The 27,313-nt window shown below is 62.3% G+C and overlaps 1 protein-coding gene across 1 annotated transcript in view; it reads left to right on the top strand.

Annotated features, from left to right (window-relative positions):
- Window positions 1-999: 999 nt before the first annotated feature.
- Window positions 1,000-27,313, top strand: part of CHD3 (chromodomain helicase DNA binding protein 3) — a 91,507-nt gene continuing 65,193 nt past the window's right edge. Inside the window, 7 exon segments of the mRNA XM_075725503.1 lie at window positions 1,000-1,213; window positions 16,970-17,088; window positions 21,011-21,193; window positions 22,276-22,400; window positions 23,548-23,786; window positions 25,294-25,424; window positions 25,641-25,790. Of these exon segments, the coding sequence (XP_075581618.1) occupies window positions 1,000-1,213; window positions 16,970-17,088; window positions 21,011-21,193; window positions 22,276-22,400; window positions 23,548-23,786; window positions 25,294-25,424; window positions 25,641-25,790 (1,161 nt within the window).

The raw sequence follows: 27,313 nt of genomic DNA, 5'->3' as shown, positions 1-27,313 counted from the left end.
GGTTCCCCCCCCGCGCCGGGAATACACAAATATTGTTCATCTCACGCACCGAGCCGGGATCTGCAGAGATTATAGAGAGAGATATATATTAAAAGAAAAAAAAACAAGCAAGCAAACAAGCCAAAAAAAAAAAAAAGAAACAAAACCAAAAAAGCAACTTTAAAAAAAAAAAAAAAGCAGAATTATGATTATTCGCCCGCTCGGGCCGTAGCGGCAACGAGGGGGGGGGAAGCTTTTTTTTTATTTTTTTTAATTTTTTTTGTTTTTCTCCCCCGCCTGCTTTTTCTTGAGGCATTTTTGGTTGGTTTTTGGTTTTTTTTTTTTTTTGGTTTTTTTTTTGCTTTTTTCGTTTTTTTTTTTTTTTTTTACTCTTTTCTCCCCTCCAGGAAGGTGTGTGTGGGAGTGGGGCGACTTAAAAAGAAAAAAAAAAAAAAAAAAAAAACCCTCAGCCGGCCATTTTGGGCTTTTTTTTTTTTTTTTTCTTAAAGGGGGGGGGATTTTTTTTTTTTTTTCCGCTTTTTTTCCTTCCTAACCCCCCCTCCTCCTCCCGGCTCCTTTTTTTTTTATTGCTTTTTTTTTTATTTTTTTTATTTTTTTCCTTCCGAGGTGGTGTTGGTGCTGGGGGGGGGGGGGGGGGGGTGCTCGGATTTAAAAATAAATTTCGGGGCGGCCATTTTCGCTCCTCGCTCTCGCGGGGAACTCTGTCCCGGGCGGGCCCCCGGCGACTTTTTTTGAGGGGGTTTTAAGCATTTTTGGGTTTTTTTTTTTTTAAAAAAAAGCCCTTCCTCACCACCGCGCCACCCCCCCCCCCCTCCGCGGCGGGCACCGGCCGGGCCCGGCCCGGGGGGGGTCGCCCCGTCCCGGCTGCCGCCCCCCCCCCCCCCCCGGTGGGTTGGGGGAGGTGGGAGAGCGCGGAGGGTCCCCCCCGCCCCCCCCCCGCCTCCCTCCGCCTCCCGCCCGCCTCACGCCCGGCTCCCTCCTGCCCCCCTCAGCCCCGCCATGGCTTCCCCTCTGAGGGAGGACGAGGAAGAGGAGGAGGAGATGGTGGTGTCTGAGGCGGAGGGGGACGAAGACGACGAGGAGGAAGAAGAGGAGGAGGAGGAGGAGGAGGACGCGGCTCTGCTCGCCGTTACCGGGGGACACCGCGGCCCGGCCGACATCTTCCCCCCGCCGCCGCCCGCCCCGCCGCCGCCGCCGCCGCCGCCCCCCCCCCGCTCCCGCTCCCGCTCCCGCCGCCGCCGCGGGGCCGCCTGAGGCGCCGCCAGGTAAACAGCCCCCCCCCCCCCCCCCGCCGCCGCGCGCTTCCCGCCTCACGGCTTCCCGCCACACGGCCCCGCGCGCTTCCCGCCTCACGGCGCCCGGGGGGGGGGGCGGGGGGCTGGGGGGGGAGGGGGGCCCACGCGAGGTGTTTGTAAACAACCGCCCGGCGCGGGGGTCATCGCACCCCCCCACGCGTGTGTGTGTGTGTCCGTGTGTCCGTGTGTCCGTGTGTCCCCCCCCACGCGTGTGTGTGTCCGTGTGTCCGTGTGTCCGTGTGTCCCCCCCCCACACGCGTGTGTGTGTGTCCGTGTGTCCCCCCCCACGCGTGTGTGTCCGTGTGTCCGTGTGTCCGTGTGTCCCCCCCCCCACGCGTGTGTGTGTGTCCGTGTGTCCGTGTGTCCCCCCACGCGTGTGTGTGTCCGTGTGTGTCCCCCACGCGTGTGTGTGTCCGTGTGTCCGTGTGTCCCCCCCACGCGTGTGTGTGTCCGTGTGTCCGTGTGTCCCCCCCACGCGTGTGTGTGTGTCCGTGTGTCCGTGTGTCCCCCCCCACGCGTGTGTGTGTCCGTGTGTCCGTGTGTCCCCCCCCCACGCGTGTGTGTGTGTCCGTGTGTCCCCCCCCACGCGTGTGTGTGTGTCCGTGTGTCCGTGTGTCCCCCCCACGCGTGTGTGTGTGTCCGTGTGTCCCCCCCCACGCGTGTCTGTGTGTCCGTGTGTGTCCCCCACGCGTGTGTGTGTCCGTGTGTCCGTGTGTCCCCCCACGCGTGTGTGTGTGTCCGTGTGTCCCTCCCACGCGTGTCTGTGTGTCCCCCCCCACGCGTGTGTGTGTCCGTCCGTGTGTCCCCCCCCACGCGTGTGTGTGTCCGTGTGTCCCCCCCACGCATGTGTGTGTGTGTCCGTGTGTCCCCCCCACGCGTGTGTCTGTGTGTCCATGTCCCCCCCACACGCGTGTCTGTGTGTCCGTGTCCCCCCCACGTGTGTGTCTGTGTGTCCGTGTCCCCCCCCCACGCGTGTGTGTGTGTCTGTGTGTCCCCCCCACGCGTGTCTGTGTGTCCGTGTGTCCATGTGTCCCCCCCACGTGTGTCTGTGTCCCCCACACGTGTCTGTGTGTCTGTCCGCCCCCCCCACGCGTGTGTGTGTCCGTGTGTCCATGTGTCCCCCCCACGCGTCTGTGTCCCCCACGTGTGTCTGTGTGTCCGTGTGTCCCCCCCACGCATGTCTGTGTGTCCGTGTGTCCCCCCCACGCGTGTCTGTGTGTCCGTGTGTCCCCCCCACGCATGTCTGTGTGTCTGTCCGCCCCCCCACGCGTGTGTGTCAGTGTGTCCATGTGTCCCCCCACACGCGTGTGTCCCCCCAACGTGTGTGTGTGTCTGTGTGTCCATGTGTCTGTCTGCCCCCCCACGCGTGTGTGTCCGTGTGTCCATGTGTCCCCCCCACGCGTGTGTCCCCCCCACGTGTGTGTGTGTCCGTGTGTCTGTCTGCCCCCCACGCGTGTGTGTCCGTGTGTCCATGTGTCCCCCCACGCGTGTGTCCCCCCCACGTGTGTGTGTGTCCGTGTGTCTGTCTGCCCCCCCACGCGTGTGTGTCTGTGTGTCCGTGTGTCCCCCCAACGTGTGTGTGTGTCTGTGTGTCCATGTGTCTGTCCGCCCCCCCCACGCATGTGTCCATGTGCCCCCCCACGCGTGTGTGTCCCCCCCACGCGTGTGTGTGTCCGTGTGCCCCCCCACACGTGTCTGTGTGTCCGTCCCCCACGCGTGTGTGTGTCTGTGTGTCCGTGTGTCCCCCCCACACGTGTCTGTGTGTCTGTGTGTCCCCCCCACACATGTGTGTGTCTGTGTATTTGTGTGTCCATCCATCCCCCCCACGCGTGTCTGTGTGTCCATGTGTCCCCCCACACGTGTGTGTGTCCGTGAGTCCGTGTGCCCCCCCACACTGTGTGTCTGTGTGTCCCCCACGCGTGTCTGTGTGTCCATCCATCCCCCACGCGTGTGTGTCTGTGTGTCCATGTGTCCATCCATCCCCCCCCACGTGTGTGTGTGTCTGTCCATCCCCACGCGTGTCTGTGTCCGTCCACACCACACGTGTGTCTGTCCCCACCATGCCACACGTGTGTGTCTGTCTGTCCTCACCACGCCACGCGTGTCTGTCCCCGCCACACGTGTGTGTCCCTGCCACGCGTGTCCCCCCCCACACATACGTGTCCATCCCTGCCACGCGCGCGTGCGTGTCCGTCCCTGCCACGCGTGCGTGTCCATCCCCGCCACATGCGTGTGTCCGTCCCTGCCACGCGTGTGTCGTCCCCCCCACGCGTGTGTGTGTGACCCTGCCACGCGTGTGTCCCCCCCCACATCGCCCGCGGGTGGGGGTCCCACCCCCTGGGAGGGGCGGGGCTGGGGATCCCCCCCCAGGGCCTGAGGGGACGGCGGGCAGGGTGGTGGCTGTACCCCGTGGGGTGGGGTGACGGGGGCTGTTGGGCGCCTGACAGGACCCGAGACTGTTGTTGTACCCCATGGTGTGGGGTGATGGGGGCTGTTGGGCGCCTGACAGGATCCCAGGAGGTTGTTGAACCCAATGGTGTGGGGTGATGGGTGCTGTTGGGCGCCTGACAGGACCCGAGACTGTTGTTGAACCCCATGGTGTGGGGTGATGGGTGCTGTTGGGCGCCTGACAGGATCCCAGAAGGTTGTTGAACCCCACGGTGTGGGGTGATGGGTGCTGTTGGGCGCCTGACAGGATCCCAGGAGGTTGTTGAACCCCATGGTGTGGGGTGATGGGTGCTGTTGGGCGCCTGACAGGATCCCAGGAGGTTGTTGAACCCCATGGTGTGGGGTGATGGGGGCTGTTGGGCACCTGACAGGACCCGAGACTGTTGTTGAACCCCATGGTGTGGGGTGATGGGTGCTGTTGGGCACCTGACAGGATCCCAGGAGGTTGTTGAACCCCATGGTGTGGGGTGACGGGGGCTGTGGGCGCCTGACAGGACCCGAGACTGTTGTTGTACCCCATGGTGTGGGGTGATGGGGGCTGTTGGGCGCCTGACAGGATCCCAGGAGGTTGTTGAACCCCATGGTGTGGGGTGACGGGGGCTGTTGGGCGCCTGACAGGACCCGAGACTGTTGTTGAACCCCATGGTGTGGGGTGATGGGTGCTGTTGGGCGCCTGACAGGATCCCAGGAGGTTGTTGAACCCCATGGTGTGGGGTGATGGGTGCTGTTGGGCGCCTGACAGGACCCGAGACTGTTGTTGAACCCCATGGTGTGGGGTGATGGGGGCTGTTGGGGCGCCTGACAGGACCCGAGACAGTTGTTGAACCCCATGGTGTGGGGTGATGGGGGTTGTTGGGTGCCTGGCAGGAACTCAGGCGGTTGTGGGGTGATGGGTGCTGTTGGGTGCCTGATAGGACCCAAGACTGTTGTTGTACCCCATGGTGTGGGGTGACAGGGGCTGTTGGGCGCCTGACAGGATCCCAGGGCGGCTGTTGCACCCCACACTCTGGGGTGATGGGAGCTCTTGGGTGCCTGACAGGGTCCCAGGAGGTTCTGGGTGATGGGTGCTGTTGGGCGCCTGACGGGACCCAAGACTGTTGTGGTGCCCTGTGGGGTGGGGTGATGGGTGCTCTTGGGTGCCTGACGGGATCCCAGGGTGGTTGTTGCACCCCATGGTGTGGGGTGATGGGTGCTGTTGGACACCTGACAGGATCCAGGATGGTTGTTGTACCCCATGGTGTGGGGTGATGGGGGCTGTTGGGCGCCTGACAGGACCCAAGACTGTTGTTGTACCCCATGGTGTGGGGTGATGGGGGATGTTGGGCGCCTGACAGACCCGAGACTGTTGTTGAACCCCATGGTGTGGGGTGATGGGTGCTGTTGGGCGCCTGACAGGATCCCAGGAGGTTGTTGAACCCCATGGTGTGGGGTGATGGGTGCTGTTGGGCGCCTGACAGGACCCGAGACTGTTGTTGTACCCCATGGTGTGGGGTGATGGGGGATGTTGGGCACCTGACAGGATCCCAGGAGGTTGTTGAACCCCATGGTGTGGGGTGATGGGTGCTGTTGGGCGCCTGACAGGATCCCAGGAGGTTGTTGAACCCCATGGTGTGGGGTGATGGGGGCTGTTGGGCGCCTGACAGACCCGAGACTGTTGTTGAACCCCATGGTGTGGGGTGATGGGGGCTGTTGGGCGCCTGACAGACCCGAGACTGTTGTTGAACCCCATGGTGTGGGGTGATGGGTGCTGTTGGGCGCCTGACAGGATCCCAGGAGGTTGTTGAACCCCATGGTGTGGGGTGATGGGTGCTGTTGGGCGCCTGACAGGACCCGAGACGGTTGTTGAACCCCATGGTGTGGGGTGCTGGGTGCTGTTGGACACCTGACAGGATCCAGGATGGTTGTTGAACCCCATGGTGTGGGGTGATGGGTGCTGTTGGGCGCCTGACGGGACCCAAGAATAATGTTGTGCCCTGTGGGGTGGGGTGATGGGTGCTGTTGGGTGCCTGACAGGATCCCAGGAGGTTGTGGGTGATGGGTGCTGTTGGGCGCCTGAAGGACTTGAGAGTGGTGTTGTACGCCGTGGTGTGGGGTGATGGGGGCTGTTGGGTGCCTGACAGGACCCAAGACTGTTGTTGTACCCTGTGGTGTGGGGGGATGGGGGCTGTTGGGTGCCTGACAGGACCCAAGACTGTTGTTGTACCCCGTGGTGTGGGGTGATGGGTGCTGTTGGGTGCCTGACAGGATCCCAGGGCAACTGTTGCACCCCACGCTCTGGGGTGGTGGGGGCTGTTGGTGTCTGACAGGGTCCGAGGAGGTTCTGGGTGGTGGGTGCTGTTGGGCACCTGACAGGATCCCAGGGCGACTGTTGCACCCCCTGGTGTTGGGTGACGGGGGCTGTTGGGTGTCTGACAGGACCCAAGACTGTTCTTGTACCCCATGGTGTGGGGTGATGGGTGCTGTTGGTTGCCTGACAGGATCCCAAGATGTTCTGGGGCAACGGGGGCTGCTGGACAGCTGACAGGGTCCAGGATGGTTGTTGCACCCCATGGTGTGGGGTGATGGGTGCTGTTGGGTGCCTGACAGGATCCAGGACGGCTCTTGTACCCCGTGGCGTGGGGTGATGGGGCCGGTAGTGCGCCTGACAAGATCCAGGGTGGTTGTTGCACCCCATGGTGTAGGGTGATGAGTGCTGTTGTGCACCTGACAGGATCTAGTGTGGTTGTTGCACCCTGCGGTGTGGGGTGATGGGTGCTGTTGGGTGCCTGACAGGAACCCTGGCAGTTGTAGGGCAAGGGGGGCTGGTAGACACCTCACAAGGTCCGGGATGGTTGATGGTTGTTGCACCCCGTGGTGTGGGGTGATGGGTGCTGTTGGGTGCCTGACAGGATCTAGGGTGGTTGTTACACCCCGTGGTGTGGGGTGATGGGTGCTGTTGGCTGCCTGGCAGGAACCCAGGCAGTTGTAGGGTGATGGGTGCTGTTGGAACCCAGGGCGCTGTGGGGCAAGGGGGCTGTTGGACTCCTCACAGGATCCAGGGTGGTTGTTTGCACCGTGTGGTGTGGGGTGACGGGTGCTGCTGGGTGCCTGGCAGGAACTCAGGCGGTTGTGGGGTGATGGGGCTGTTTGTGTGCCTTGGAGGACCCAGAGCGGTTGTTGCACGCTGTGGTGTGGGGTGATGGGGGCTGTTGGGTGCCTGACGGCATGCAGGACAGTTGTTGCACCCTGTCATGGGGTGGTGGGTGCTGCTGTGCAGCTGGGAGGACCCAGGTTGGTTGTTGCACCCCACGGCGACGGGTGCTGTTGTGCATCTGACGGGATCCAGGATGGTTGTTGCACCCTGTGGTGTGGGGCGATGCGTGCTGTTGGGTGCCTGACAGCAACCCAGGTAGTTCTGGGGTGATGGATGCGGTTGTGTGCCTGACAGCATCTAGGATGGTTGGGGCACCCCACGGTGTGGGGTGATGGGTGCTGTGGGGTGCCTGACAGGAGCCCAGGCGGTTGTGGGGCAGTGGGTGCTGTTGTGCGCCTGACAGGATCCGGCACGGTTGTTGCACCCCATGGTGTGGGGCGATGCGTGCTGTTGTGCGCCTGACAGGATCCAGGGTGGTTGTTGCACCCCGTGGTGTAAGGTGACGGGGGCTGTTGGGTGCCTGACAGGATCCAGCACGGTTGTTGCACCCCGTGGTGTGGGGCGATGGGTGCTGTTGTGCTCCTGACAGGATCCGGCACGGTTGTTGCACCGTGTGGTGTGGGGTGACGGGGGCTGTTGGGTGCCTGACAGGATCCAGGGTGGTTGTTGCACCGTGTGGTGTGGGGTGACGGGGGCTGTTGGGTGCCTGACAGGATCCAGGGTGGTTGTTGCACCGTGTGGTGTGGGGTGACGGGGGCTGTTGGGTGCCTGACAGGATCCAGGGTGGTTGTTGCACCGTGTGGTGTGGGGTGACGGGGCTGTTGGGTGCCTGACAGGATCCAGGGTGGTTGTTGCACCGTGTGGTGTGGGGTGACGGGGGCTGTTGGGCGCCTGACAGGACCCTGAGCGGTTGTTGCACCCCATGGTGTGGGGTGACGGGGGGCTGTTGGCTGCCTGGCGGGACCCAGAGCGGGTGTTGCACCCTTGGCGGGGGTTTGGGTGCCGATGGTGACGGATGGCGCCGTGCAAACCCCCTTCCAGGGAGGACCCAAAGTCCCGGCGAACCATCGGCATCCCGGCGCTGACTTACGCCAGGCCCGAAGGGACGCTTCCATTGTGTTTTATTGCGTTTTATTGTATTTTATTGTGTTTTATTGTAGTTCCTTGTGTTCCTCAAACACCACTTCTCGGTGTCGGCGCCTCGGCTGCGCCTTCACCCAAAATTTTGGCGCCGCTGGTTTTGGGCAGGTCTGCGCCCTCCAAACGCGCCCCGCTCGGCTGAGGTTTCCTCCCCCAGGGGCACGTACGGGCGTTAAAAAACGGGAAAAACGGGGGAAAAAAAGAGGATTTAGCGCAAAAAATGCCCATTTTCCTCAGCGGGGAGCCCCGGCAGGTCCCCGGGTTTGTCCGCGTGGGGACGGTTTGGGTTTCGGACACCTTTTCTGGCGGTTTTCCCCGAGGTGGGGACCCAAAATTGACCATTTCTCTGCAAAATGATACGAGTTTTTTGCCTTCTGAATACGATTTTTTCGCTTTTTCTAGTTTGGCCTCAAACAGAGGGGGGAGAAAAGGCATCTCGTAGCCCAAAGTGGCCAGTTTGATTGAAAAAGCAGCTTGATTTTAAAGTGGATCCGCTCGCTTTGAAAACGCTCAGGAATGGGTAAATTTGGATTTGAGAACCCCTTCTTTGCTGGAGAAGCTTAGAAATGAGTAAATTTGGATTTTATAGACCCCCCCCTTTTTCCCCCAGAATGCTCAGGAATGGGTGAATTTGGATTTTAGACCCCCCCCTTTTCCTCAGAGTGCTCAGAATTGGGTGAATGTGGATTTTAGACCCCTCTTTCCCCCCCAAAATGCTCAGAATTGGGTGAATTTGGATTTTAGACTCCCCTTTATTACTCAGAGTGCTCAGAATTGGGTGAATTTGGATTTTAGACCCCCCTTTTTCCTCAGAGTGCTCAGAATTGGGTGAATTTGGATTTTAGACCCCCCTTTATTCCCCAAAATGCTCAGAATTGGGTGAATGTGGATTTTAGACCCCTCTTTCCCCCCAAAATGCTCAGAATTGGGTGAATTTGGATTTTAGACCCCTCTTTCCCCCCCAAAATGCTCAGAATTGGGTGAATTTGGATTTTAGACCCCCTTTATTACTCAGAGTGCTCAGAATTGGGTGAATTTGGATTTTAGACCCCCCCTTTTCCTCAGAGTGCTCAGAATTGGGTGAATTTGGATTTTAGACCCCTCTTTTCCCCCAAAATGCTCAGAATTGGGTGAATTTGGATTTTAGACCCCTCTTTCCCCCCCAAAATGCTCAGAATTGGGTGAATTTGGATTTTAGACCCCCCTTTATTCCCCAAAATGCTCAGAATTGGGTGAATGTGGATTTTAGACCCCTCTTTTCCCCCAAAATGCTCAGAATTGGGTGAATTTGGATTTTAGACCCCCCTTTATTACTCAGAGTGCTCAGAATTGGGTGAATTTGGATTTTAGACCCCCCCTTTTCCTCAGAGTGCTCAGAATTGGGTGAATTTGGATTTTAGACCCCTCTTTTCCCCCCAAAATGCTCAGAATTGGGTGAATTTGGATTTTAGACCCCCCCTTTTCCTCAGAGTGCTCAGAATTGGGTGAATTTGGATTTTAGACCCCCCTTTATTCCCCAAAATGCTCAGAATTGGGTGAATGTGGATTTTAGACCCCTCTTTTCCCCCAAAATGCTCAGAATTGGGTGAATTTGGATTTTAGACCCCCCTTTATTACTCAGAGTGCTCAGAATTGGGTGAATTTGGATTTTAGACCCCCCCTTTTCCTCAGAGTGCTCAGAATTGGGTGAATTTGGATTTTAGACCCCTCTTTTCCCCCCAAAATGCTCAGAATTGGGTGAATTTGGATTTTAGACCCCTCTTTCCCCCCCAAAATGCTCAGAATTGGGTGAATTTGGATTTTAGACCCCCCTTTATTCCCCAAAATGCTCAGAATTGGGTGAATGTGGATTTTAGACCCCTCTTTCCCCCCAAAATGCTCAGAATTGGGTGAATTTGGATTTTAGACCCCCCTTTATTACTCAGAGTGCTCAGAATTGGGTGAATTTGGATTTTAGACCCCCCCTTTTCCTCAGAGTGCTCAGATTGGGTGAATTTGGATTTTAGACCCCTCTTTCCCCCAAAATGCTCAGAATTGGGTGAATTTGGATTTTAGACCCCCCCTTTTCCTCAGAGTGCTCAGAATTGGGTGAATTTGGATTTTAGACCCTCTTTTCCCCAAAAAATGCTCAGAATTGGGTGAATTTGGATTTTAGACCCCCCTTTATTACTCAGAGTGCTCAGAATTGGGTGAATTTGGGTTTAGACCCCTCTTTCCCCCCCAAAATGCTCAGAATTGGGTGAATTTGGATTTTAGAACCCCCTTTTTCCTCAGAATGCTCAGAATTGGGTGAATTTGGATTTTAGACCCCCCTTTATTCCCCAGAATGCTCAGAGTTGGGTGAATTTGGATTTTAGACCCCTCTTTCCCCCAAAAAATGCTCAGAATTGGGTGAATTTGGGTTTTAGACCCCCGTTTTTCCTCAGAGTGCTCAGAATTGGGTGAATTTGGGTTTTAGACCCCCTCCCCCCCCCCCCCCCCCCCCAAATGCTCAGGAATGGGTAAATTCCGATTTTAGAACTCCCTCTTTTCCGGCAAAGCTCAGAAATGGGGAAATTTGGATTTTAGCACCCCCTTCTTTTCCTCCAAAACCGCTTAGAAACGGGCAAATCTGACTTTCCGGCACGGCCTCCCCAAGCCAGCGCCGCTTCCCCGGCCGTTTCCTTTGGCTTTTTCTTGGCTTTTTTGGCAATTCTTTAATTGTTTTTTTCTCTCTGCAGCCGCGATCCCACAAACGCTCCACGTGGGGCCGTGCGGACGCCCCTCAATCAGCCCTAAATGCACTTTTTTAAACTTTTTTCTCCCCAGAACAGCGCTAATAACCCTTTTTTTTTAAAACTTCTCCTACCCCTAGCACCAATAATAGCTATTTTTTTTAACCTTTCTCTCCCCAGAGCAGCAGTATTGCACGTTTTTAACGTTTCTCCCCGGAGCAGGAGCAGCGGGAGGTCGGCCTCTGTCCGTCCGTCTGTCCGTCCGTCCCCTTCCCGACAGCGAGCCGGGTGCTCGGGGCTCCCCGGATTTGAGGTGAAATCACGCTTTTTCCTCACTTCTCCGGCGGGAGGCTGACCCCCTCCTCCTCCGCTGAAACTTGTTGGGTTGGGATTTTTTTGTTTGGTTTTTTTTTCTTTTTTTTTCCCCTTTTTTTCCCTATTTTTGCCATTTCCAGCCCGTCCCGGCTGAGAACAATGGCGTCGGCTGGGGACGCGGCGGCTTCGTTCGAGCGCCGGGGAGGGGGGGGAACGCCCCCACCGACAAATTTTCAGTTTTTTTTTTAAAAAAAAAAAAAAAAGCCAAAATCAGGCAAAAAGTTGAGTTTTTTCCACTGTGTCACCAAGTTGTTGGACCAAAGGCCCGGCTGGCTGCCGCGCCGCCGGGGTCAGCCAGAAAACGGGGTAAAACACCCCAAAAAGAGCCAAACCGGTGATTTTTTTTTTTCCGCTGTGGGAAAACCGCGCCTCGCTCCTCTCCGCACCGTTCGCCCCTTTTTTGTTTTTTGCTTTCTTCCCCCATTTTTGAGGACGCCTCACCTCTTTCTTTGTTCAAACTCTTTTCTTTCCTCCCCTTTTGCAGAATCACTCCCCCCCCTTTTTTTTTTTTGTGTGTGTGTGCGTGCGCGCGCGGTGGGGTTGTGGTTTTTTTTTTTTTTCCCATCTTTCCCGTTTTTTTCACCTTTCTCCCGCACGATTGTTCGCTCTTTTAAATTTTCATCAATTTCTCTCCTTTTTTTTTTTTTTTTTTTTTATTTTTCCGCTTTTTTCGCGCACGTTCGCCGCCCCGGGGTGGGGGGTGCTTTGTGTCTGGCAGCCGCCTGTCGGCACAGGCAGCGGGCGGGTGTACGCCTCCCCCCCCCCCTTCTTCCCCGTCCGGGTGTCTACGTTTTTTCTCGAGGTGCGGGGAGTGGGAGCGTCACGTGTGTGGAAAATTCTCGTTGATGGTTTGCCAACGCGCCCCGGCTCCCCGCGCATGTCTGCTGGTGCTGGGGGGGGGTGCGGGGGAATGGAGGGGGGTGGTGGTGGTGGGGGGGGTTGGGGGAAACACCCCCAAAATGGCAGGATCAGGCCCGGTGGGGCTGAGCCCCGTCCCGGCGAGCGGCTGTGCGCTGCGGGGAGCACCCGAAGGTGACGGTGGAGGGTGGTGGTGGGGGGGGAACAACCAGGGGAGGGGGGAAAATTGGGAGTTGGGGCGGGGGGGGGGGGGGAGTGGGAGGGCAGGATCCGGCCTGGCCGGTTGGGACCCCGCCGCCACGGAAAAAAGCAGGAACAACAACAACAACAAAAAAAAACAACCCAAAAAGGGTTTTTGTGATTTTTTTTTTTTTTTTTTCCTTCCCCTCCCGTTACCATTTTCTGGCGTCGCCCCCACCCCGCGCACACACGGAGGTGGCGTTGGGTGTTATCCGGGTGGTCCCGGCAGCGCTGCCTGTCCCCGGACCCCGCCGGCAGCGGTCTGGCAGCAGGCTGGCCGGCGGTGCCAAGGGATTAGGCAGGAATGTGACCCCGGCGGCGCCGGGTGTTGCTTCCTCTCCCCACGCCAAACTTAGCACCCGCCGTCACCCGCCCGGACACCCCCCCCCACCTCCCTCGGCGGCTCGGGGACACCGGGGGTTCCCTCCCCGGCGGCAGTGGCGGCGGTGAGCTTCATCCCTGACCGCCGGCGGTCGGCTGGGACCTGTCAGCGAGCGCCGGTTGTGATTTATGGGGGCGGACGGGTGACGTCGGCGTTGGGGGGGGGGGGGGGGAACGACACGCATGCCGGGCTGAGGATGTGCCAGCTCGTTGCAAGAGCCGCCGGGCAGATGTGACACCTCTCCCAGGCTTCACCCCGACCAGCTGCCAAAAACACCGGGGACAACCGAGGCCGTGACACAGATGTAGGTGTCAGCGCTCCGGGGATGGTCCTCGGGGATTCTCGGTGGCCCCCGTCACGGGGATGCCGGTGGCCCTCAGCCAAGAGGTTGGGAAATCCTCTGCTGGCGGTTGGTCACTGTCACGGGGTCACCGGCGTCCCCCGGGCTGAGCGCTTGGGGAATCCTCTACCAGCAGTTGGTCACCGTCGCGGTGACACGGGCGTGCCCCCAGGTGAGCGATTGGGAAATCCTCCGCCGGTTGTTGGTCACTGTCACGGTGACACCGGCGTCCCCTGGGGTGAGCAGTTGGGAAATCCTCTGCCGGCGGTTGGGGGCTGTCAGCCGGAGCGGAGCGATTGTGCCGAGCAGTTGATCGCTTTTAGGGTGAAAGAGGCAGGAATCTGCCACCGCTGCCGGCAGTTAGTCACTGTCACGGTGACACCGGCATCCCCCAGGCTGAGGGGTTGGGGAATCCTCCGCCGGCGGTTGGGGACCGTCAGCCAGAGAGGAGCAACCGTGTCGAGCAGTTGATCACTTTTAGGATCAAGGAGGGGGGAATCCACCAGCGCCGGCGGTTTGTCACCATTATAGGGACACAGGCATCCCCTGGGCCGAGCGGTTGGGGAATCCTCTACCGGTGGTTGGTCACAGTCACGGGGGAAACCGCCGTCCCCGGGGCTGAGGGGTTGGGGAATCCACCAGTGCCGGCGGTTCATCACTGTCACAGGGACACGGGCATCCCCTGGGCCGAGCGGTTGGAGAATCCTCTACTGGTGGTTGGTCACTGTCACGGGGACACCGCCGTCCCCGGGGCTGAGGGGTTGGGGAATCCTCTACCGGTGGTTGGTCACCGTCACAGGGACACTGCCGTCCCTGGGGCCGAGGGGTTGGGGAATCCTCTACTGGTAGTTGGTCACCATCACGGGGACACCGCCGTCCCCGGGGCTGAGGGGTTGGGGAATCCTCTACCGGCGATTGGTCACAGTCACGGGGACACTGCCGTCCCTGGGGCCGAGCGGTTGGGGAATCCTCTACCAGCAGTTGGTCACCGTCACAGGGACACCGCCGTCCTCGGGGCTGACGCATTGGGGAATCCTCTACCAGCGGTTGGTCACCGTCACGGGGACACTGCCATCCCTGGGGCTGAGGGGTTGGGGTACCCTCTACTGGTGTTTGGCCACTGTCACGGGGACACCGCCGTCCCCAGGGCTGAGGGGTTGGGGAACCCTCTACCGGCGGTTGGTCACCGTCACGGGGACACAGCCATCCCCTGGGCCGAGCGGTTGGAGAATCCTCTACCAGCGGTTGGTCACTGTCACGGGGACACAGCCGTCCCCGGGGCTGAGGGGTTGGGGTATCCTCTACTGGTGGTTGGTCACTGTCACGGGGACACCACCGTCCCTGGGGCCGAGGGGTTGGGGAATCCTCTACCGGTGATTGGTCACAGTCATGGGGACACTGCCGTCCCTGGGGCCAAGGTGTTGGGGTATCCTCTACTGGTGGTTGGTCACTGTCACGGGGACACCGCCGTCCCCGGGGTCGAGGGGTTGGGGAATCCTCTACCGGCAGCTGGTCACCGTCACGGGGACACGGGTGTCCCTGGGGCCAAGGTGTTGGGGTATCCTCTACTGGTGTTTGGCCACTGTCACGGGGACACCGCTGTCGCCGGGGCTGACGCGTTGGGGAATCCTCTACCGGCGGTTGGTCACCGTCACGGGGACACGGGTGTCCCTGGGGCCAAGGTGTTGGGGTATCCTCTACTGGTGGTTGGTCACCGTCACAGGGACACCGCCGTCCTCGGGGCTGACGCATTGGGGAATCCTCTATCAGCGGTTGGTCACCATCACGGGGACACTGCTGTCCTCGGGGCTGAGTGGTTGGGGAATCCTCTACTGGTGGTTGGTCACTGTCACGGGGACACCGCTGTCGCCGGGGCTGAGGGGTTGGGGAATCCTCTACTGGTAGTTGGTCACCGTCACGGGGACACGGGTGTCCCTGGGGCCAAGGTGTTGGGGTATCCTCTACTGGTGTTTGGCCACTGTCACGGGGACACCGCCGTCCCCGGGGCTGAGTGGTTGGGGAATCCTCTACCGGCGGTTGGTCACTGTCACGGGGACAAGGTTGTTGCCAGGGCTGAGGGGTTGGGGAATCTTCCACCGGCGGTTGGTCACTGTCACGGGGACACTGCTGTTCCCAGGGCTAAGGTGTTGGGGAGTCCTCCACCAGCGGTTGGTCACCGTCATGGGGACATGGGCATCCCCAGGGCTGAGCGGTTGGGAAATCCTCTACCGGCAGTTGGTCACCATCACGATGACACCACCATCCCCAAGGCCAAGGTGTTGGGGAATCCTCCACTGGTGGTTGGTCACCGTCACGGGGACAGAGGCGTCCCCGGGGCCAAGGGGTTGGGGAATCTACCGGCGGTTGGTCACCGTCACGGTGACACCGCCGTCCCCAGGGCCGAGGTGTTGGGGAATCCTCCACCGGCAGTTGGTCACCGTCACAGAGACACCAGCGTCCCTCCACTGGTGGTTGGGTTCCCTGTTTTGGGGGCAACTCCCCCCCTCACTCCGTGGGGCATTTCCAGGAGTGTTTTGGGGTGAAACCCTGGGGTTTTGGTAGTTTTTGGCAGCATGAAAGCCAAAGTGGTACTTCCAGGCCTCTTGTGAACAGGGGAAAATGCCCCAGAATCCCGTTTCTGGTGGTTTTTTACTCTTTTTTTCATGGCGTGAGTGAGTGTTGCCAGTACCGTCAGTGGAGGGGCCTAGGGCTATGGCTGCTGGTTTTATTATCTTTGAGTTTTGCCCAAAAAGGTGTTTTTTTTCCCCGAACATTTCTGCTCCAAAGGCCCAACCAAAGGTCAGTTGGTTTGGGGTCAAAAAACAGGGTAAAAAGGTAACGGTGGTACTGAGTGGCGCCGGGAGTCCCAGCCCCTTTTTCTGCCCCGATTTTGGGCTCGTTTCTGCCAGGGGAAAGCGGGTGCTGGTGTGTCCCTGTCACCCGCTGGCCACAGCGGGGACCTCAGCGTGGCCACCTGTCCCCGTCACCCGTCTCCGTGTGTGTCAGTGGTCTGGTGGCCTGTCCTCTTCACCCATCTCTGTGGGTGACACTGTGCTGGTGGCCACAGAAGGGACCTCAGCGTGGCCACCTGTCCCCGTCACCCGTCTTCGTGTGTCACCATCTCAGGGACCTCAGCATGGCCACCTGTGGCTGTCACCCACCTCCGTGTGTGTCAGCATCCCGGTGGCTGTGGAGGGGACGTCAGCGTGGCTGCCTGTCCCTGTCACCCGTCTTCTTGTGTGTCACCATCCCGGTGGCTGTGGAGGGGACATCAGTGTGGCTGCCTGTCCCTGTCACCCATCTTGCTGCGTGTCACCATCCCGGTGGCTGTGGAGGGGACGTCAGCGTGGCTGCCTGTCCCTGTCACCCATCTTGCTGCGTGTCACCATCCCGGTGGCTGTGGAGGGGACATCAGTGTGGCTGCCTGTCCCTGTCACCCATCTTCCTGTGTGTCACTGTCTTGCTGGCCGCAGAGGGGACTTCAGCATGGCCACCTGTAGCCATCACCCGCCTCTGTGTGTGTCAGTCGGTTGGTGGCCGCGGAGGGCACCTCAGCATGGCCTCCTGTGGCTGTCGCCCATCTTCCTGTGGTGTCAGTGTGCTGGTGGTTGTGGAGGGGACCTCAGTGTGGCTGCCTGTCCCTGTCACCCGCCTCTATGTGTGTCACAGTTCTGGCGGCTGTGGAGGGGACTTCAGTGCGGCTGCTTGTCCCTGTCACCCATCTTCCTGTGTGTCACTGTCTTGCTGGCCGCAGAGGGGACCGTAGCGTGAGCACCCGTCCCTGTCACCTGCCTCTGCCTGTGTCGGGGGTTGGTGGCCACGGAGGGAACCCCATTGTGGCCACATGTCCCTGTCACCCGTCTTCCATCCTGTCACCATCCTGGTGGCCACAAGAGGGGACCTTGGCGCAAGTTGACTGTCCCCATCACCCGCCTTCCTGCGTGTCACCGTCCCAGTGGCCACGGACGGGCCCTCCCGCAGCCACCCGTCCCTGTCAGCCGCCAGCGCCTGTCCCCGTCCCTGAGGGCTGCTGTGTCCCTGCAGATGGTGACGATGAGCTGCTGCGGGGCCTCGAGGGGGCCCTGGGGGTGAAGAAGAAGAAACGGGGCCCCCGGAAGCAGAAGGAAAATAAACCCGGAAAACCACGGAAACGGAAAAAATTGGTGAGTTCTGCCGGGACACCCGGCCTGAATGCCGGGGTCCTCCAGGCTGGGGTGGGGGGGCTGCGCTACACCCGGACACCTGGGTCCTCCTGGCACGGATGATGGGGTCTGGAGATGGGTGACAGACTCTCAGGGCAGCTGACGGGGTCTGGGCACAGCTGATGGGATCTGGGCATGGGTGACAGACTCTCAGGGTGGCTGATGGGGTCTGGGCACGGCTGACGGGGTCTAGGGAGGATGGATGGGGTCTGGGGATGGGTGACAGACTCTCAGGGCGGCTGATGGGGTCTGGGCACGGCTGACAGGGTCTGGGCACAGGTGACAGACTCTCAGGGCGGCTGACAGGGTCTGGGCATGGCTGATGGGGTCTGGGGACGGGTGACAGACTCTCAGGGCACTGACAGGGTCTGGGGACGATGGATGGGGTCTGGGGATGGGTGACAGACTCTCAGGGCGGCTGACAGGGTCTGGGCGCGGCTGACGGTCTGGGCACGGCTGATGGGGTCTGGGGACGGGTGACAGACTCTCAGGGCGGTTGACAGGGTCTGGGCATGGCTGATGGGGTCTGGGCACAGGTGACAGACTCTCAGGGCGGCTGACAGGGTCTGGGCACAGCTGACAGGGTCTGGGGACGATGGATGGGGTCTGGGGATGGGTGACAGACTCTCAGGGCGGCTGATGGGGTCTGGGGAAAGGTGACAGGGTTTGAGGGCCAGTGACAGGTTTTGGGAATGATGGACAGGGCCTGGGGACAGCCGACAGACTCTCAGGGATGGCTGACGGCGTCTGGGAATGACGGACAGGGTCTGGGGTCGAGTGACAGTCTCTCAGGGTGGCTGATGGGGTCTGGGGACAATGCACAGGGTCTGAGGATGGGTGACGGGGTCAGGCGATGGGTGACAGACTCTCAGGGTGGCTGACAGGGTCTGGAAATGACGGATGGGGTCTGGAGACGGGTGTCTCGGGGTGGGTGACGGGGTCTCGGCATGGGTGATGGGGTCTGGGGAGGGGTGACAGGGCCTGGGGGTGGTTGATGAAGGTCTCGGGGTGGCTGACAGGCCCTGGGGATGGCTAATGGGGTCTGGGGTTGGGTGACAGTCTCTCAGGGCAGCTGATGGGGTCTGGGGACAGGTGACAGACTCGTGGGGGCAACTGATGGGGTCTTGCGGTGGCTGATGGAGGTCTCAGGGTGGCTGACAAGGTCTGAGGTCGATGGACAAGGTCTGGGGATGGATGATGGGGTCTGGGGATGATGGACAGGGTCTCAGGGTGACTGACAGGGTCTGAGGTGGATGGATGATGGGGTCTGGGGATGATGGACGGGGTCTCAGGGTGTCTGAGGGGGTCTGAGGTGGATGGATGATGGGGTCTGGGGATGATGGACAGGGTCTCAGGGTGACTGACAGGGTCTGAGGTGGATGGATGATGGGGTCTGGGGATGATGGACGGGGTCTCAGGGTGTCTGAGGGGGTCTGAGGTGGATGGATGATGGGGTCTGGGGATGATGGACAGGGTCTCAGGGTGACTGACAGGGTCTGAGGTGGATGGATGATGGGGTCTGGGGATGATGGACGGGGTCTCAGGGTGTCTGAGGGGGTCTGAGGTGGATGGATGATGGGGTCTGGGGATGATGGACAGGGTCTCAGGGTGACTGACAGGGTCTGAGGTGGATGGATGATGGGGTCTGGGGATGATGGACGGGGTCTCAGGGTGTCTGAGGGGGTCTGAGGTGGATGGATGATGGGGTCTGGGGATGATGGACAGGGTCTCAGGGTGACTGACAGGGTCTGAGGTGGATGGATGATGGGGTCTGGGGATGCTGGACGGGGTCTCAGGGTGACTGACAGGGTCTGAGGTGGATGGATGATGGGGTCTGGGGATGATGGACAGGGTCTCAGGGTGACTGACAGGGTCTGAGGTGGATGGATGATGGGGTCTGGGGATGATGGACGGGGTCTCAGGGTGTCTGAGGGGGTCTGAGGTGGATGGATGATGGGGTCTGGGGATGATGGACAGGGTCTCAGGGTGTCTGAGGGGGTCTGAGGTGGATGGATGATGGGGTCTGGGGATGATGGACGGGGTCTCAGGGTGTCTGAGGGGGTCTGAGGTGGATGGATGATGGGGTCTGGGGATGATGGACGGGGTCTCAGGGTGTCTGAGGGGGTCTGAGGTGGATGGATGATGGGGTCTGGGGATGATGGACGGGGTCTCAGGGTGTCTGAGGGGGTCTGAGGTGGATGGATGATGGGGTCTGGGGATGATGGACAGGGTCTCAGGGTGACTGACAGGGTCTGAGGTGGATGGATGATGAGGTCTGGGGATGCTGGACGGGGTCTCGGGGTGGCTGATGTGGGTCTGGGGGCAGCTGTTGGGGTCTGGTGGTGGCTGTTGGAGGTCTTGGGGTGGCTGACAAGGTCTGGGGATGGATGATGGGGTCTGGGGATGATGGACGGGGTCTCAGGGTGACTGACAGGGTCTGAGGTGTATGGATGATGGGGTCTGGGGATGATACATGGGGTCTCAGGGTGGCTGGTGGGGTTCTGGGTTGGCTGATGGGGTTGGGGCGCAGCAGATGGGGTCTCAAGGCAGCTGATGGGGCTCTTGGTTCAGCTGATGGGGTCTGGGGATGGATGAGGGCGTCTTGGGGTGGCTGAGGGGGTCTGAGGTGGATGGATGATGGGGTCTGGGGATGATGGACGGGGTCTCAGGGTGACTGACAGGGTCTGAGGTGGATGGATGATGGGGTCTGGGGATGCTGGACGGGGTCTCAGGGTGACTGACAGGGTCTGAGGTGGATGGATGATGGGGTCTGGGGATGATGGACGGGGTCTCAGGGTGTCTGAGGGGGTCTGAGGTGGATGGATGATGGGGTCTGGGGATGCTGGACGGGGTCTCAGGGTGGCTGACAGGGTCTGGGGACCATGGACGGGGTCTGGGGATGTGTGACAGGGTCTCAGGTGGCTGACAGGTCTCAGGGTGACTGATGGGGCCCGGGAGTGGCTGACAGGGTCTGGGGGCAGCTGATGGGGTCTGGTGGTGGCTGTTGGGGGCACTGACGGGGTGCTGGGGCAGCTGATGGGGGTGTCGGGGCGGCTGACGGGCCCTGGGGAGGAGTGACGGGTCCCAGGGATGGCTGGCAGGGTCTGGGGTGGGTGACGGGGTCTGGTGTCAGCTGACAGGGTCTGAGGACGGGTGACGGACTCTTGGGGGCGGCTGACGGGGGTCTCGGGGCGGCTGACGGGGGTCTCGGGGCAGCTGATGGGGGTCTTGGGGTGACTGACGGGGTTGGGGGTGACTGATGGGCGTCTCAGGGCAGCTGACGGGGCTGGGGGTGACTGATGGGGGTCTCGGGGCAGCTGATAGGGTTGGGGGCAGCTGATGGGGGGCTCGGGGTGACTGATGGGGTCCTGGGGCAGCTGATGGGGGTCTCAGGGTGCCTGACAAGGTTGGGAGTGGCTGATGGGGTCCTGGGGCAGCTGATGGGGGTCTCATGGTGACTGATGGGGTTGGGGGCGGCTGACGGGGGTCTCGGGGCAGCTGACGGGGTCGGGGGTGACTGATGGGGTCTTGAGGCGGCTGACGGGGGTCTCGGGGCAGCTGATAGGGTTGGAGGCAGCTGATGGGGGTCTCGGGGTGACTGATGGGGGGTCCTGGGGCAGCTGATGGGGGTCTCAGGGCAGCTGATGGGGTCCTGGGGCAGCTGATGGGGGTCCTGGGGCAGCTGATGGGGTCCTGGGGCAGCTGATGGGGTCCTGGGGCGACTGACGGGGTCCTGGGGCAGCTGATGGGGGTCTCAGGGTGGCTGACAGGGTTGTGCGTGGCTGATGGGGTCCTGGGGCGGCTGATGGGGGTCTCGGGGTGGCTGTCAGGCCCTGGGGAGGGGTGATGGGCCCCAAGGACGAGCGCTGGGCGGTGGTCCCAGGTGAGCGAGGATGAGCTGGAGTCGGAGCGGGAGGAATACCAGCGGGAAGAGTACCGGGAGAAGTCGGAGAGCGGCGGCAGCGACTCCGGGGGGGCGGCCAGGAAGCGGCGGCGGAAGCACCGCGAGAAGAAGGAGAAGAAAACGAAGAGACGGAAAAAGGCCGATGAGGAGGGGGGGCAGAAGGTGAAGGTACGGCTGGGGGGCACCCGTGGGTGGGGGGCACTTGGTGGGTTGCGGGGGCACCTGGGTGCACAGGGGACCCATGGCGGGGGACCCATGGGGGTCCCATCACTGTGGGGGTCCTTTTGGGGGCCCTGACACCTGTGGGGGTCTCATTGTCCATGGCGGGTCCCGTGGGTTTCCCATCACCCATGTGGGTCCTTGTGGGGGTCCCGACACCTGTGTGGGTGTCAGTGAGGGTCCCAACACTCGTGTGGGTCCTTGTGGGGGTCCTGTCACTATGTGGGTGCCCATGGGGGTCCTGTCACCCACATGGGTGCCCGTGGGGGTCCCGTCCCTGTGTCCGGGCCTATGGGGGTCCTTACATCTGTGTGGGGACCTGTGGGGGGTCCCGTCACCTGTGTGGGTGCCCATGGGGGTCCTGACACCTGTGTGGGTCCTCATGGGGGTCCTGTCACTGTATGGGGACCCGTGAGGGTCCTGTTGCCCATGTGGGTGCCTGTGGGGGGTCCCATCGCCCATGGGTTGTTGTGGGGATCCCATCATTCCTGTGGGTGTCCATGGGGGTCCCGTCGCCTATGTGGGTCATCGTGGGGGGTCCCATCACTCGTGTGGGTGCCCACGGGGGTCCTGTCACCCATGTGGGTCGTTGTGGGGGTCCCATCGCTCGTGTGGGTGCCTGTGGGGGGTCCCATCGCCCATGTGGGTCGTTGCGGGGGTCCCATCACTCGTGTGGGTGCCCATGGGGGTCCCGTCACCTATGTGGGTCGTTGTGGGGGGTCCCATCACTCGTGTGGGTGCCCATGGGGGTCCCGTCACCTATGTGGGTCGTTGTGGGGGGTCCCATCACTCGTGTGGGTGCCTGTGGGGGTCCCGTCACCCATGTGGGTCCTCGTGGACGCCCTGTCACCCGTGTTGGGGCCTGTTGGGGTCCCGGCAGGTGACATGTCTCCTCCTCCTCTCTGTCCCTATTCCTGCGTGTTTCTCATCCCTCTCTCCCCATCCTGGTGTCGGTCTCTGTCGTGTCCCTTCCACGGCCTGGCCGTGTCCCCCCGTGTCCCCCCGTGTCCCCCTCCCCGGTGCAGGCGGTGGAGCAGAAGTCCTCGGCGCAGCTGCTGGGGGCCTGGGGGCTGGAGGACGTGGACCATGTCTTCACCGAGGAAGACTATCACACCCTCACCAACTACAAGGCCTTCAGCCAGTTCATGAGGTGAGGCTTGGGGGGCACCCTGGGGTCCTGGGGGGCACCTCGGGGTGCTGGGGGGGCACCTTGGAGTCCTGGAGAGTCCCTCTGGGTGCTGGGGGACACTTCGGGGTGCTGGTGGGGGTCCTTTTAGGGCGCCTCAGGGTCCTGGAGAGTCCCTCTGGGTGCTGGGGGACACTTCGGGGTGCTGGTGGGGGCCCTTTTAGGGCACCTCAGGATGCTGGGGGGCAGTTCAGGGTGCTGGGTGGGGGTCGTTTTAGGGCACCTCAGGGTGCTGGGTGGCATCTCAGGATGCTGGGGGGCAGTTCAGGGTGCTGGGTGGGGGTCATTTTAGGGCACCTCAGGGTCCCTTTAGGGCACCTCAGGGTCCTGGAGAGTCCCTCTGGGTGCTGGGGGACAGTTCTGGGTGCTGGTGGGGGCATTTAGGGCACTTCAGGGTCCTTTTAGGGCACCTCAGGGTGCTGGAGGGTCCCTCTGGGTGCTGGGGGGCAGTTCAGGGTGCTGTTTGGGGTCCTTTTAGGGCACCTCAGGGTGCTGGGGGCACCTCAGAGTCCTGGAGGATCCCTCTGGGTGCTGGGGGGCAGTTCAGGGTGCTGTTTGGGGTCCTTTTAGGGCACCTCAGGGTGCTGGGGGCACCTCAGAGTCCTGGAGGATCCCTCTGGGTGCTGGGGGGCAGTTCAGGGTGCTGTTTGGGGTCCTTTTAGGGCACCTCAGGGTGCTGGGGGACACCTCAGGGGAATGGGGGGCACCCTGGAGTGCTGGGCGGCCCCCAGCATTCTGGAGGGGATTCTTCTGGGTACTGGGGGGTGCCTTAGGGTCTTGAGGGGCTACAGGGGCACCTCGGGAGTGCTGGGGGGGCACCTCAGGGTCCTGGAGGGTCTCTCTGGGTGGCGGGGGCTGCTTCAGGGTGCTTGCGGGGATGTTTTTAGGGCAGCTCAGGGTGCTGGGGCGGGCCCTTGGGGTGTTGGGGAGGGCATCTTGTGGGGCTGGGGGGACACAGGGGCACCCCAGGGTGCTGGGGGGCTGTGGGGAGCATCAGTGGACCCTGGGTGCCCCCCCGGATGCCTGGGGTCCCCTGTTCCCCCCAGACGCCTGGGTCCCTGGGTGCCCCGGCCGCCTGCGTTCCCAGCCCACCTTCCTCCCTCCCCGCCAGGCCCCTGATTGCCAAGAAGAACCCCAAAATCCCCATGTCGAAGATGATGACCATCCTGGGGGCCAAGTGGCGGGAGTTCAGCGCCAACAACCCCTTCAAGGGCTCCGCCGCCGCCGTGGCCGCCGCCGCCGCCGCTGCCGCCGCCGCCGTGGCCGAGCAAGTGTCAGCCGCCGTGGCCGCCGTGGCCCCCGAAGCACCCCCCCCGCCCCTGCGCAAGGCCAAGACCAAAGAGGGAAAAGGTGGGTCCCCCCCTGGTCACCTGGGTCCCCCCCCTGGACGCCTGGGTCCCCCCGACCACCTAGGTCACCCCCCAGATGCCTGGGTCCTCGCCAGGTTTGGGAGGGGGTGCCCAGACGCTTGGGTCCTCAGGGGTTGGGGGTCCCTGGGGGGGCTCTGGTGGTCCCTGGGGAAGTTTAGGGGGTCCCTAGGGGGATCCTAGGGGGCTTTGGGGGTCCCTGGGGAGACTTTAGGGATCTTTGGGGGGGTTTGGGGGTCCCTGGGGAGACTCTAGTGGTCCCTGGGGAAGTTTAGGGGGTCCCTAGAGGGATCCTAGGGGGCTTTGATGGTCCCTGCTGGGCAGGCTTTAGGGATCCTTGGAGGGGGTTGGGGGTCCCTGGAGAGACTCTAGTGGTCCCTGGGGAAGTTTAGGGGGTCCCTAGGGGGATCCTGGGGGGCTTTGGGGGTCCCTGGGGAGACTTTAGGGATCCTTGGAGGGGGTTGGGGGTCCCTGGAGAGACTCTAGTGGTCCCTGGGGAAGTTTAGGGGGTCCCTAGGGGGATCCTGGGGGGCTTTGGGGGTCCTTGGGGAGGCTTTAGGGATCCCTGGGAGGTGTTGGAGGTCCCTAGGGGGATCTTGGGGAGGTTTGGGGGATCCTGGGGGGCTTTGGGGGTCCCTGGGGAGGCTTTAGGGATCCCTGGGGGGGGTTGGGGATCCCTAGGGGGATCCTGGGGAGGGGTTTGGGGGTCCCTGGGGAGACTCTAGTGGTCCCTGGGGAAGTTTAGGGCGTCCCTAGGGGGATCCTTGGGGGTCCCTGGGGAGGCTTTAGGGATCCTTGGGAGGTGTTGGAGGTCCCTAGGGGATCTGTTGGGGGTTTGGGGGTCCCTCGGGAGGCTTTAGGGCTCCTTGGTGGGGGCTGGGGATCCCTAGGGGACCCTGGGGGCTTTGGGGGTCCCTGGGGAGGCTTTAGGGATCCTCGGGGGGGGTGGGGGTCCCTGTGGGGATCCTGGGGGACTTTGGGTGTCCCTGGAGAGACTTTAGGGATCCTTGGCATGGGTTGGGGGTCCCTAGGGGGATCCTGGGGGCAGTTTGGGGGTGCCTGGGGTGGGTTGGGGCATTCTCTAGGGGGTTTGGGGGTCCCTAGGAGGAACCCTTGGAGGGTGTTGGGGATCCCTAAGGGGATCCTGGGGGGGTTTGGGGGTCCCTGGGAAGGCTTTAGGGACCCTTGGGGGGGGTTGGGGATCCCTAGAGGGATCTTGGGGGGTTTGGGGATCCCTGGGGAGGCTTTAGGGACCCTTGGGAGGGGTTGGGGATCCCTAGGGGGATCTTGGGGGGTTTGAGGGGATCCTGGGGGGGGGTTGGGGGTCCCTGGGGAGGCTTTAAGGACCCTTGGGGGGGGTTGGGGATCCCTAGGTGGATCCTGGGGGGATTGGGGGGGTCCCGAGGGTCCTCATGGGGCTGGGGGAGGGGGTGCCCGAATGCTTGGGTCCCCCCCACCGAACGCCTGGGTCCCCCCCCCCCTCCCCGTAGGTCCCGGCCACAAGAAGCGCAGCAAAAGCCCGCGGGTGCCGGAGCTGAAGAGGAAGATGAAGGGGAGGAAGATGGCACCGCTCAAGATCAAATTGGGCGTCCTGGGCGGCAAGCGCAAGAAGAGCAGCTCGGTAGGGCCCGGACCCCTGGGTCCCCCCCCTGTCCCCCAGTGTCCCCAAACGGTGGCACCCCGCCCCGTCGCCCCATCCCACCGGTGCCCCCCGTGTCTCCCTGTCCCCCCAAATCCCTGCTCTCCCGGTCCCCTTGTCCCCCCGCTGTCACCCGCTGTCCCTGATGTCACCCGCTGTCACCCGCTGTCCCTGATGTCACCCGCTGTCCCCGGGCAGAGCGAGGACGCTGGGGAGGTGGAGGAGGAGTCGGACGCCGAGAGCCCCGGGGTGCTGGGTGCCACCGCCCGCCCCGACCCCACCACCCGCCTCAAGAAGCTCAAGCGGGGACGTCCCGGCCGCAAAAAGAAGAAGGGTGAGTGTCCCCAAGTGTCACCGGCCCCCGGGTGCCGCCACCACCCACCGAAGACCCCGCGGCGGGGACGCCGGGTGACGCCCCCGTCCCCGTCCCCCCTCTCTCCTTGCAGCCCCCTGCGCCGGCCTCAGCCGGGAGCGCGGCCCCGTGGGGACGGGCGCGGCGCCCGCGCACGGTGAGACACCCCACCCCTCCCGGTGTCCCCACGTTGTCACCCGGGGTCCCCGAGCCCGCGCTGTCCCCCTGAGCGGGGTCCTCGGTCCCTTCCCTGTGTCGGTGGTGGCGTCTGGGGGGTCCCCAGCCCCTGGCTTCTTCCAAGGGGTGTAGCGGTGTCCCCATGTCCCCATGACCCCGCCGTCCCTGTCCCCACCATCTCTCCTGGGCATTTGGTGTCCCCACTGTCCCCGTCTCCAGGTATCCCAGTGTCCCCATCCCCTGGTGTCCCTGGTGCCACCCCATCCCTGTGTCCCAGTGCTCCCATCCACCCAGTGCCCCTGGTGTCCCCGCGTCCCAGTGCCCCCATCCCCACTGCTCCTGTCCCCCGCTGTCCCCAACCCCCGTGTCCCCAGCACCCCAGTACCCCCACGTCCCCATCCCCGAGTGCCCCCGTCCCTGGGTGTCCCCAACCCCAGTGCCCTCATCCCCAGCACCCTGTCCCCAGTGTCCCCATGCTCTGTCCCCAGCGCCCCATCCCTCAGTGCCCCCACGTCCCCATCCCTCAGTGCCCCCGTCCCTGGGTGTCCCCAACCCCACTGCCCTGTCCCCCCAGTGTCCCCACTGCCCCAGTGTCCCCATCTCCAGTGGCCTTGTCCCCTGCTGTCCCCATCCCCAGTGCCCCTGTCTCCTCCTGTCCCCCCATGTCCCCATCCCCAGTGCCCCCATCCCCGAGTGTCCCACATCCCCATCCCCCTGTCCCCCAGTGCCCCCACGTCCCCCTCCCCATGCCCCCATCCCCGAGTGTCCCCATGTCCCCATCCCCCTGTCCCCTGGTGCCCCCATGTCCCCATCCTCCTGTCCCCTGGTGTCCCCATCCCCCGGTGCCCCCATGTCCCCATCCTCCTGTCCCCTGGTGTCCCCGGTGCCCCCATCCCCGAGTGTCCCCATGTCCCCATCCCCCTGTCCCCCGGTGCCCCCATGTCCCCATCCCCCTGTCCCCTGGTGTCCCCGGTGCCCCCATCCCCGAGTGTCCCCACATCCCCATCCCCCTGTCCCCCAGTGCCCCCATGTCCCCCTCCCCATGCCCCCATCCCTGAGTGTCCCCATGTCCCCATCCCCGTCCCCTGGTGTCCCCATCCCCCGGTGCCCCCATGTCCCCATCCTCCTGTCCCCCCATCCCCAGTGCCCCCATCCCCGAGTGTCCCCACGTCCCCATCCCCCTGTCCCCCAGTGCCCCCACGTCCCCCTCCCCATGCCCCCATCCCCGAGTGTCCCCACGTCCCCATCCCCCTGTCCCCCAGTGCCCCCATGTCCCCCTCCCCATGCCCCTATCCCTGAATGTCCCCATGTCCCCATCGCCCTGTCCCCCGGTGCCCCCATG

The sequence above is a fragment of the Pelecanus crispus genome, chromosome 32 (assembly GCF_030463565.1).
Source record: "Pelecanus crispus isolate bPelCri1 chromosome 32, bPelCri1.pri, whole genome shotgun sequence".
In the NCBI taxonomy this organism is placed as follows: domain Eukaryota; kingdom Metazoa; phylum Chordata; class Aves; order Pelecaniformes; family Pelecanidae; genus Pelecanus; species Pelecanus crispus.
Note: the sequence above shows the minus strand (reverse complement) of the source record. Positions and strands in the feature narration are given on the sequence as shown.